This window comes from Apis mellifera, linkage group LG3 (genome assembly GCF_003254395.2).
Source record: "Apis mellifera strain DH4 linkage group LG3, Amel_HAv3.1, whole genome shotgun sequence".
NCBI lineage: Eukaryota > Metazoa > Arthropoda > Insecta > Hymenoptera > Apidae > Apis > Apis mellifera.
Window position 1 is genome coordinate 10638468 of NC_037640.1, and position 13082 is coordinate 10651549.

Consider the following 13082-nt stretch of genomic DNA (forward strand, 5'->3'; position numbering starts at 1 on the left):
GTAGTATTTCGACGGCAGTAAAGGTTACGTGTTGTTTCGACGATTTGTATCTTTTTCTCTTTCTTTTTCTTTCTCTATCTTTGTTGCTTGCTTATGATTGTGTTCGTAATATTTGTAGAAGCTTTGTCGTTGCAATGTGTGCATACGTTACATATTCGTCTGTGAAACAGCGTGTAGCTATTTTTTATAGTTAGTTTATCTGCTATGATATCTACCAAACGAAAAGCGTGATACAGTGCACGTGACAAAATTAGTGAGTAGATTCATGCGTTATTATATTTTATTAACGTTGCAAAAATTATTAAAACTGCGAAAATATTTCCTAATATTTCTGATTTCTGATACGTGATATGTTATCTAATGCATCAATTTGTTTTCAAGGTGTGTTCTAAAAAGTAGTATCCTCTCTACTATTGATTATCTATTTGTTATATATTCAAATTAAATAATAAAGTAAGTAATTCTTCTATCGATTGTAAATGATGAATCGATTTCTAGTTATTGCATATCGTAATTTATGATATATCAAATAAAGCCACCATGTTTATAATACATTTTCTTGGTTATAAAATAAAAATCGATTCAAGATGCACATACAAATATGCTGTATTGAATATTAACAATAAATCATAGAATTAATTATTTTAATGTAATGTATTCTTCATTGTTAAAATGATTTTAACATCTATAATCTGATTTAATCTTTATTAGATTGTTTCTTTTTCATCATTACGAAACCATACGCGAAACCGTACAACAAAATCGTGAATCCTTTTATATTAAAACGAAAGTCTACGATCGATAAATTTGTGACTCAACTGCAAGCCATTAAATCAATTTATCGTGGTAAAAAATTGTTACATTGTGTAAGTATGCAACAATTATAATTTAGAATAATCACAGTTATTTTCAATATTTGTCTATATCATATTTAAAGAATTTTGATTAAAATTTTATTTAATAATTTATTATTTAATAAAATAATTAAATAATATATCATTAATAGTTAAAAATTATGCACTATCTTATTTTTATGAGTGAACACTTTTTTTTTTATCGTTTCGTCGCTTATCATCGTAACTCGTGCTTGTTTTTTTTTACGCTTTTTCTGGTAGGTTTGCCTTGAGATTCCGTTGAAAAATAACAGTTGAAATAAATATTTCTAAAGAAATATGCTGCATGTTTTATATTGTCTAACAAAATTCAATGAATGCAAATACAACAAATCATCTGAAATTTTATCAAGAAATTTGGAATAATTGAAAAAAAAACTTTTTTATTTTTACAAACAATAATAATATTACAAACATTTCGATATTAAATAAAAATTAAATAATAATTTTAATAATTTAATAATTCAATTATAAATATAAATTTTGTAGTGATGAATGAGATAAATTTCTTCTATCTAGACTTTGAACTTTATATATATTTTATTTTTAGTTTCTTTCTATTAATTACACAAAACAAATTTTTTGTAGTAATAAAATAGTAATTATATAAATAGTTAATGATTACAAATTAATTTTCTTGACTTTAAATTATTTTAAGAATTTCAATAATCTCTAATATATTAAAAATGAAATATTCCTATATTATTATCACTTATTTTAATTAATCATAGAAATAAAAACAATAATAATTAAATTCGTAATATTTAGAAGTTTATATTTGTTGAATATAAACATAATTTTTTTATAATTTTATCATTTTTCTTTTTTTTTTTGCAAATTGATTATATTCTACAAAAGAATATACAATTTCATCATGTGCAAATATTATACAACAATTATAACATTATATACTATATAAAAAAGAATTATAATATTGTATACTATATAAAAAAATTTTCAAATCGAATCAACATTACGTATTATGCTCGCTTTATTCTCTAATTTTAAAATTCGATAAACAATTCAAAGAAAATTACAAACAAATTTATTTCTAGAAATAAAATAATATATGTAATTAAAAGAATATCTAATATAAATAATAATAAGATTTATGATAATTAAGATCATTAAGTATAATCAATAAAAAGAAACTTATTAGAATTTAGGTAATACATCAATTTATGCAGAGATATTTAATCAAATGTAATTATCTTATAATTTTAATCTTTTTAAATGCAATAAAATGAGAATAGAAGTAGAAAATATTTTTAACGTTCATTTATAAAATACGCAGTGTTTATGAAAATTTCTTTATTTATGCAATTGTATGCAATAATACTAAGATAATAAAAAAGATGGATGTACATACAATTACGAGTACAATGTACATATATCTGTGTCAATCAGAATAGAACAATGGTATTATAATAGCTGCATACCATAGTTTTGTTTCCTTGAGGGTTTTTTTTTACATCTTTGTTAAGAGTGCACCACTATCTACGATACAGACAGATCGATAAGTGACATAGCATGACTTTCACAAAGGTTGATCATTATATATTCAGTTAACTTTAGACTATCTTTTTCTATTTTTTTTTTTTTCAATACATAAAAATTCAATCAGTTTGATATTTCAAAAATCATTTTCTTAATCTTTAAATCAAGTTATAAAATTGTATAGATTATTATTATTATTTGATTTTCAATAAAATTATTTAAAAAATATATAGAGTAGTATATAATATAGTATAGAATATAGTATACAATACAGTATAGAACACAATACAATACAATAAATACAAGAGATAATATGTAAATAATAAATTTTTTTATTTAAAAAAATTTTTTTATTTAAAAAATATAAATAAAGAAAATTAATATATATTTTTCAGAATTCATGAAAAATATATATAAATGTTCGATTATTTTAAACATTTATATAATACATATATAAATATATATATCTTTCCATTTCCATCCTTTAAATATATTAAAATAATCTTTCTTTCTATAAATATTTCTTTCATATTTTATGTTTCATAATAAATAAATTTTATAAAATTATAGAATTGTACAAAACATATTTAACTATTTAATAAAATATCGTTTATAAAATAAATTTTAAATTAAAATTATATACATAATTTATATATTTATATATAAATTATAGTAATTTTAATAAATAGCAAAAAAAGAACAAGATTAATGGTAGCTAAGAAAGATTGAACAAGACATTGAATTGTATCCAAATTACACTTAAGTTATATAAATATAATTCTATTTTAAAATATTTATTTTTAAAAAATTGTTATTTTGCAGCCAAATACGTAATTTATACAGAGATAGAAAAATCATTATTGATATTCTTTTTATTCTTGTCGTTAAGAATTTATATTTAAAAAATGAAAATAAATCTAAAGACAGGAGATATTTTTACTCAGTATAATGACATTACAAATATAGATTATTTTTGTCGACTTTACGTGACATTTATTGCACATTTATTGTTTTTTATGTCATTGAACTTATTTCAGGGATTATTTATATATGATAGATAAAACAAAAATTGTAATTTTTAATTTCAAATGAATTAAAAATGTTAAAATGAAGAGAAAAAATAAGATAAATAATAACGAAAAATAAATATTGGTATATCTATAGATAAATTCATAATAATATTCAATATATCAATATTTTTCTATTTTACAAAAAATAAAATTCTACATTTCTACATTCTAGTAATGTAATATAATTTTTAATATAACTTATAACTTTTATAATAGTTCTTTATGGAATAATGAATTAAAATATTGAAAAATATATCTAAACTTCTATAATATATTTACTTTTATTTACAATATATTTCTTATAATTCATAGTTTCTTTTTATTTAAAAATCTTTTTAGCTAAAATGTTTTCAAGAATAGATTTATATTTTGTGAATCTATATTTTCTTAGAAAACTTTAAGTAAAGCAGTATTATTATTTATAGTCATTCAATTTATCAGATACACGATAAATAAATTTTAAACTTTGATACATGATAAATTGTAAAAATACTAAAAAATGCAAAAATAATTATATTAGTCAAAATAAATTATAAATCTCATCATATAATAAAAATAAATATCTTCAATTTTTCAAAAAATAATAATTTTCATAAACAGTATAAAAAATATAATTAAAAGATACGAGAAAATATATTTATGATAGAACATTCACTGAAATGATATATTCTTGATATGTACATTGATACAAATACTTATTTCTTAACAAAGGAACGATATTGATTTCTTCATTTATACCGATACATTACAATACCTCGAATAGTATATCAAGCTCTGTTGAAAAAATTTTTACATAGTATAAATTTTTAAATATTTAAAAAACTTTCTTTCTCTTTTCTTATCTTTTATAACCAATTATATTCTAAAAGAAAAATATAGAATATAAAATAAGATAAACAAGATTAGCAAATAGAAGTTTCAAGTTTATATAAACGCTCAGTGAGAATCAAAAAAATTTCGAATATAATGTAATTAATTTTAACCTTTTGCATAAAATATATATCTATTATTATCTATTCGTTATAATAACAATACATATAAAAATGTAATTAAAATTAAAATATATAAATTGAAATATAATGAATCATTACACTTATATTAACTAAATTAATTATATGTATAAATTTAAGTGAAAACATTTTTTATTTTTTTTTATAGAGCATATAAAAATTTTTCGATACAGTATTCGATAAATATTGTGCAAATATTTTCATTACAATTTAATTACACAATTCAACATAAAAATATTATAACGATTATTTATAATGATCAAAAGCAATATATAATAATTAATATAATTTTTCATATTTAAAAATGAATTAAAAATAATTCTATTAATGTAATTCAATATGATATATCAATTGAAAATTCAAGATTCGATAGTAAAATAAATGAGAAATATTGTTTATTATCTATTCTATTATAATAACGATATTATATTACATTATATCAAAAAAGAATAAAATTTATATAATTTACATAATAAATTTTTTGATGTAAAAAATTATCCATTTATAAAACAATTTAATCCATTATTAAAAATAAATAGAATAATATATTCTAAAATAAAATTAATTTTTGTTTTATAAATTTAAAGAATTTTTAACACAAATATGATGTTTTTTCGTATGATTGTTAGATATATTTAAATTATTTAAAATTTAAATAAATTGCAATTCTTAATAATTTAATAATAGCTGATTTGTTTATATCTTTATGCACTTTCTCAACTTTTCATGTTTCAATAGTCAAACTCGAAATCTAACCAAATTTAATATTGCATTATTCTAATATGATTATATTTGTCTGTAATTTAAGATATAATCTAAGAAACATATGATTTAAAGTAATATACTAGATTAAGGAATGTACTAATTTAATAATTTAGTAACAATATGATAAACTAATAAATTAATGCATTGATATATATTGCCAATATATATATATATATATATATATATATATAATTGTTTAATGTCTTTATTGTGTAGTGTTATGACAAAATCGATAATATTATAATCAGCGCATCATCCTGCATTGAATGGTTTCCTCTTTTAATGCGTCATGACTCTTATAATTCCCCTGTAGTCGATGCGAACATTTTTTTTAACAAGTGTTTTCCTGTTGCCTACTATTACTTCTTCCGATCAAATATATTAAAAAATTTTTTTCATCTATATCTATTTATAAAAAGAATAAAATAATATAAATAATATTTAATAATATCATTATATAATAATATAGTATTTTACTATTTACTATTATTTTATTATTATTTTAAGTTGGAAAATGATTTTTTAATACTATACAAGTTAAAATTTTCACTTGTTCTTTTCTCTTTTTACGTATTCTTTTAACTATGAAACAAAAACAAAACTATTTGCAGTTAATGTTCCTGAAAATATATTTTTGAAAATAAATACTTACAAATTATATTATGTAACAATAAAAATATAGTGTTTCGATAAAAAGTTAGATATTCATTTAGTATTATATGTAATAATAACAACAAACAGAAATTTTTAAGTAAATACAAAAAATATTTAAAATTTTATCAGCAACGCATATAAATTCATTTAACTTCAAATAGAATTCTCGAATTTCATGTATTTTTACTAAAATCAATATCATATAAATGAATATTGAAAATTGATTAATACATTTTTTCATACAATTTTCATCGAACAATAATAGTAAATAATATATATATTTTTTATTATGTGCAAATATAAATGATTAAATTTTTGTAATTTATAATATATGTGTAATTAAAAATATGAAATTCAAATGCCTGTATTGAATGAAAAATAATACATAAAATAGTTTTACTTAACAATATATTGGTGTTGCGTTCGATGCAGCATGGCGGACAGGAAGTAACTACTCTAAATTTTGTGAAATGCTATTTAAGTAAAAATGTTTGTATGAATTAAATATAATATTTTTAATTTACTTAATAACTATAGTTACTAATATTATTTGTAATCTTTAATATTTATACACAAAGTTTTAAGAATAATAATTTTCAAATTGCAATAGTTCATATAGTTTGAATTAGTGGTTCTACTGAACTATCCTTATCGTCACTTCCGCGTTCACGACGTTGCCAAATCGACCATTATTTCATTTGCGAAAGAAAAAGTACTGCGGTGTAGTGTTGTACTTGAGCTGTTTCGTGTCAGTTAAAATAGTTGTGTTGTGCTGTGAAAGAATAAATTATGACAAATTTGATAAAAAATATAAAGCGACTGCCTTGGGCATTCGTTAAATAACACAAACTCTTATACGAGGTGAATACCAGGCTGCTAATCAATCTTTACAAATAAAATCTACCGTGTTTTTTCCATGCAATAGGTAAACTAATATTTTCAGGAATGATATGTTTTGATACATAAAATTAATTTGAATTAGCGATTGAAAAACTTCACTTTTTTATCACTTTATTGAATTCTTTTTCATTTTTCTCATCTCGGACATGTTGTTTAAAAGCTATTTTCAAACTTTTTTATATTAATATATTTCTATGTACATTGTTTTCTCATTGAAATGATAAAAATGTCGTAGTTTGGCAATAGTTTATGAAAAAAAAATTATAATGGACTTTACTTTATTCATATATAACATATATTAACATATAACACTTACCAGATGAAACAAAAAGTGATGTTTATTTATGAATATTTATATGATATTAATGTATTAAATTTATTATTAAATAATTAAAAATTATACTTTTGATTACTATAAAAAAAATGTCAGATATTTTACTTTTATTTCATATATTGATGTTTAGTCATTTGTTTCACACTATATTTTCTAGTATATTCTTGTTAATTTTTAGTAATCTATTATTATCAAACAATAATATAAAACATATTATATAAACCTGCTTAAATGTTAAAATTTTTCATTAAAAATTATCAAATATTTAATCAAATTATGTAAAATATATAAAATATGATATAAAACTTTTATTCATGATTTCGTAGAATCTAGATTTTTAGATAAATTTGGGTTGTTTTTTAATAAAATTTTTCATTATTACTTATAATATTAAATTATATTTTTAATTTATTTATATATGTATATGTGTATATTACATTAATATTATTTAATTTTATATTTATTTAAAATGTTCTTTTATAGGTTTTTGTATTTATAATTATTATAAATTTTATGTATGTATTAATGTATTAAAAAATGTATTGTAATTTTTTTAGGTTTTTTTTAATTTCTTATTTTTTTCTTATTTTCAAAAATTGTTTACCATAGAATAATACAATATCATATATGTTTTAATATAATATGTACTAATATAATTACATAGATTTTTTTTTATTAAACATATAATTTTTTATTCAAATCTATGAAATTTAAATAAAAAATAAAATAATTTAAACATTTAAAAATAGTATTTAAATTATTATTAAAATATTTTTTATTTTAATAATCATAATTAAATTTCAAAATATATGAGTTAACACATTTAATTTTTTTTAAATATTTATTTATATTAATCAAAAAATGATAAAAATATATTAAATAATATATTATATAATAGATATGAAAAATAATTATTAATGTAAAGTTTGTAATAATTCTTTAAAAGAAGAATTTATAAAAATTGATTTTCATAAAAGTTTTGTCTATAAAATAATCGTCCCATTTGATTGCTATTAAAAATTTCTTGGCATACTTTACAATAAGTCCCTTATTACAGAAGATTAGCTGATGTGAATTGAACACACCTTGAAACACAGAAAATTGAAAGAGAAAAACACTGAGAAAAAGAAAACATATATAATATGCAGCGGATGTGGTTTATAGAGAACAAAGAGGACGGGGAATACAAGCAGCAAGAGGAGCCACGTGAGACTAACTTCATCGAGGTGGCAACTGAACATACATCAGACATGAGGGGATCTAAAAGAGATTGGATTTTTAGAGTCCAAGTAATTAATAATAATTTTTTCATTATTTAATTATATTATATATTATAATTTTTTAATACTTTTAATTTTTCTTATAAATTTATTTAATTAGGTACATAAAGTAGAAAAAAATGAAGTTTTGTATGTAGTGGGTAATTTGCCTGAACTGGGTGCTTGGAATCACAATCAGGCAATTCAGTTGTCACAGGAACATGGCAGTCGGGATTCTCCTATACTTTTTGACAGTAATAGTAGTGGAGAATTTTATAGTGACGATGGACATGACAATGCTGGAGATAATTCATTTGGTGATATAGATGATGAGTAAGTATATTTTATGTATTTCATTCCATTAGAGTTTTATTGATAATATTTATGTGATCTATATTATATTTAATTATAATATATTTATTTTATTTAATATATTAAATATATCTATAAAATTTAATTATCATTATTGAAAATTATAGTACATATAAAATTTATAAATTTCAGAGGTGGAAGAATATTTTCACAAAAAGTTGCACTTCCCATTGATGCTGATGTAGAATTCCGATATTTTGTTGCTGTCATCTGTCATTCTAATGGTACTAAAAATTCGGCCAAGACTCTTATTATTCGTAGATGGGAGACTCATATGACACCACGCTTTATTAAGAAAAATGGTATGTAATTTAATATAATTAATAATGAATTTAAAAGTAATATTTTTTTATCATAAATTGTAAAATTAAATAAAAAAATTTGTTATAGCACCTAGCAATTTTAGTAGTGACACATTGCCTGATCCAGACAAATTTGGTTATTATAATGGCTACTGTAAAATTGAACGAGGGTGGTTGACCGATGAAACTGTGATACAATTTAAGCTTTTTAATAATCCAATTAAGTTATGGAAAAATCGATTACAAAATAGAAAAGTTCACATTAAAGTATGTTTTTAATTAATATCACTTGAAAATTGATATATAAAATTTGAAAAATTAAAAGTATTTTTTTAATTTAGATGACACCTGTAAATTTAATTAGACACAATTCTTTAGAATTGCAACAATTTGGTGGTGATTGTGTAGATGATAGTCTTTCTATGGATACGCAAGATATTATTGATCAACCTGCCTTTAGTATTACAGAAGTTGCGGTATGATATGTTATGATATAATGTCATTATATAATTATTATATAATTTTATATAATATTATAGAATATTAAATTTTACATATATATATATTTTTTTTTTTTGCTATCAAAATCAATTATCATATTTGTTTTTGCAAGAGTATTATAATTATATAATATTAAATATGTTTATAATTTTAGGTAATGAATGATGAAGAAGCTCGCTTCAAGATACAAGAACAATTTGGTCGAGCTTACAATGAAGACGAATTTATTATCTTCAATGTTGCAGTTCGATATCCTGAAACTATTGTAAGTAATCATATAAAATATCTCATCAAAAAATCATAGTAAATACACAACTTGATGAATAACCATTGGTTGGTATTTATTGCTTATAACTCTTATAATATTACATTATGTATTTATCTAGGATAGCTTTAAAAATCAATTTTCCTGTTTTTTATGGATAATTCTGCAGATGGAAAAAACATTAATTTTAATAATTTATCGGTTAAGTGTAGAAAAATAAAAATAATTTAAAAATAAAAAACATATGATGTAATTTTGGTTCATTCTAAAATTGATGACAAAAGTACATCTTTATTCAAAGTAGTAAATAAAATGGCAGATAAATAAATATGTAAAAATTAATCAAAATTATGAATATGGCAGAGCAATAAATGACAAACTATTGGTAATTCAGATAAAAAATTAGACACGCTAAAAATACGCATTGACCATACCATGTGAGTTTTCAGTAGACCACGAGTAGGCCGGCCACGTCTTCTTTCGCGACTTGTTCAAATTACTTGGTAAAAAATAATTAAACTTGTTCAGCAGCTATTGCCCTCCTTGGAAACCAGAAGCGATGTCACGCGCACTGGCCTGGAATGAAGACAACCGTCAGCTTTGTACAAAGCAAGATCTCTGGTGCAAATGACGATGCTAACATGCAATCTGATGTATCGATGCTAAGCATCGTCTACCACTTTACATCTGTGTCACATGACATCACACAGAGATATGATGGTTTTGATTGTCGTTAACCCTACCATACCTATCCTTAGGCTGATCTCTCGTAAATCTATAAATTTTTTCCAAATATATCATTACTATCAAAAGACTGGATTTTATAAGACAATTTATTTATTATATTATATTATTATACGAGATCGATTTATGCGAGTTAGCCATCCTAAATAAACCTAAAAATTTAGAGATATCAACGCTGTCACACCTCATATCCATCTGTGTGCGTCGAAAATGGTGAGGCTCCCATCACTCCTATATCCTTTTAGTGTACTACTAATATTTTCTAGCTCTGACCAACTCTACTGTACCGTACGTGACACCGCTGCGCGGCTAGTGCCAGACTAAGCTGTCAGAATCTTCTAAATCTGAATTACAAACTTTACAGACTTGATATCGAAATTTAATAATGAATGATCGGCAGGTGTTGCGGGATACGCGTCACCAGGCAGAGTACAGCATTTGGCAATTATTGGTCTGGTTCATTGCTAGATTATGTAGGAAATAAATTATTTTTGTTTTACTAATAATTTGTTGCTCTTGCCTATAAATTACTTAAAACTGCCAAAAAATTGATAAAAGTTCGAAAAAGCAAAAGATGTACAAATGTCTTTCATGATATAGTTTAATTCCTACGATTTTTAGTGATCAAGGATCGTTAATAATGTGCCATAAAATTTGATTATATTTATTAGTAATTTTCTTGTTTCTCAGATTAGAAAAATTCAGAAAAAAGTTTCTTCAAACCAATTGTCCTTGATCATTGGACTTAATTAATTGAAACAAGCTCTATAATGGATAAGCAAAAAATATTGATGCAAGCATTTGGTGTTGTTATAAATAATAGTATTTTTCCGTGTATACTGAATAGAATGTTTTTTCAGGCTTATTTGGTGGACTACTACGTATACAGCTCAAGATGTTTTCCAGGAGAACCACCAAGTCATATCGGTTTCAGCTATATTTTACCTAGTACATTACAATCTAGCGTTGGGCTTCTAACAGTACCAATTACAAGCACAAAGCATAGACCAATTGGTATGATTTTTTGTTTTTCTTTTTATGTTGTTTTTTAATACTAAAAATCATTATCAATTACTATAAATAATTTTTCTTTTTTTTTTTGCAGGACAACTTACATTAGAATATGTTGTGATAAAATCAATTCCAGATTATCCATGGGATATGAGTATTTCATATGCTAAACATTGGGAACAACGGTGGTCTGGCCTAGATGTAGGACATAGGGGATTAGGTACATCTTTTCAAACAAAAAAGTACGTTAATATTTTTAAAATCATTAAAAATCTAAAATTTTGTTAAAATTATTTTGAATGTTAAAATTTATATTTTTATTTATCTATGTTTATTCACAGCTGTGCTAATGTGCGTGAAAATACAATAGCTTCTTTAAAGACTGCATCATATCATGGAGCTGATATGGTTGAATTTGATGTTCAATTATCTAAAGATCACATACCGGTTATTTACCACGATTTTTATGTGTCTATTTCATTAAAACGCAAAAAACAAATAGAAGCTATGGATATGCTAGAAATACCTGTTAAAGACCTTACATTAGAACAACTACATCTATTGAAGGTAATTTTGAATATGAACATATATATATGATTTCTAAAATATATATTTAAATTTGAATGATATTATTTTCATTCATATCATTCATATGCGTTGTTTCATAATTATAATTACAAATTTCAATTTTTTGCAATTTAATATATTTTATTTTTTCTTTTATAATAAAATATTCATATTGCGTAAACATGCAAAAAAAAAGTTAAGATTTTTTTTATAAAAATATATAAATATGTACTCTATATTCTAATACAAAAAAATATTTTAAATTATATATCAAGAAATAAGTATTAATTTCATGTAAAAAATATTAATCAAGAATTATTATATATTTTTAATTATTTAATAATTTTAAAAAAGTTAATAGGATTCATCTAACATAATTTTCATTTATCATTAACCAATAAAATGCAGCTTCTTAATAATGCTACGCGTGTTAATATCTCGCTTTTTATGTCCTTTTTTGTATTAAAGGAAAAATCAATCACTTCAAGGATTGTATCGTATGTAGATACAGACATGAAATCATGAATTTATAGGTGTAACATACCTATTCGTATTTGTCTCTTTTTAATATTCAACAGGATTTTTATTACCCGGGGGACTCGTTGGGTAAGGTGCTGTATTTCGTTGATAAAGCTGAGCAGGGGGTTAACCAACTGGTGAGCTTTCATACCGCTTGCGCCGCCTAACTCGTCGCCAAAATGTATAACCAATTAGTTATTTAAAAAACTCGATGCATGCTATTTAAAATTTATTCTAAAATCAACTAAAATTAATTCTTAAAATCATATCATCGTGTCACAATATCGTACATTATATGCTTTAATTAAAAGCTAAAAGCTTTATCTTATTATAATATTATTATTAAAGTAATTCAATTGAAAAGTACTTTTTATCAATATAATATCACTAAATGATCTTTTACAAAGATGCTTTAAAGA

The 13082-nt window shown here is 22.1% G+C and overlaps 1 protein-coding gene and 1 long non-coding RNA gene across 8 annotated transcripts in view; one reads left to right on the top strand and one right to left on the bottom strand.

The window, feature by feature from the left end:
- Positions 1-13082, top strand: part of LOC410117 (glycerophosphocholine phosphodiesterase GPCPD1) — a 14970-nt gene continuing 1888 nt past the window's right edge. Inside the window, exons 1-11 of one of the 7 annotated variants that reach the window (XM_026439731.1) lie at positions 1-23; positions 8288-8412; positions 8504-8715; positions 8887-9056; positions 9145-9323; positions 9398-9532; positions 9712-9822; positions 11427-11580; positions 11672-11819; positions 11919-12144; positions 12723-12800. In XM_026439731.1, coding sequence (XP_026295516.1) covers positions 8374-8412; positions 8504-8715; positions 8887-9056; positions 9145-9323; positions 9398-9532; positions 9712-9822; positions 11427-11580; positions 11672-11819; positions 11919-12144; positions 12723-12800 — 1452 coding nt within the window. In that variant the 5' untranslated portion in view covers positions 1-23; positions 8288-8373. Of the gene's footprint in view, positions 254-6522; positions 6815-8180; positions 8413-8503; positions 8716-8886; positions 9057-9144; positions 9324-9397; positions 9533-9711; positions 9823-11426; positions 11581-11671; positions 11820-11918; positions 12145-12722; positions 12801-13082 lie in introns of those variants that run through there. The other 6 variants (XM_026439728.1, XM_026439725.1, XM_026439729.1 and 3 more) reach the window with 6 other exon arrangements.
- LOC113218657 lies at positions 5101-6381 on the bottom strand. The gene is made up of 2 exons (XR_003304388.1): positions 6295-6381; positions 5101-5640 (listed from the first exon to the last, which is right to left on the bottom strand). It is a non-coding gene; the product is annotated as an uncharacterized LOC113218657 (long non-coding RNA).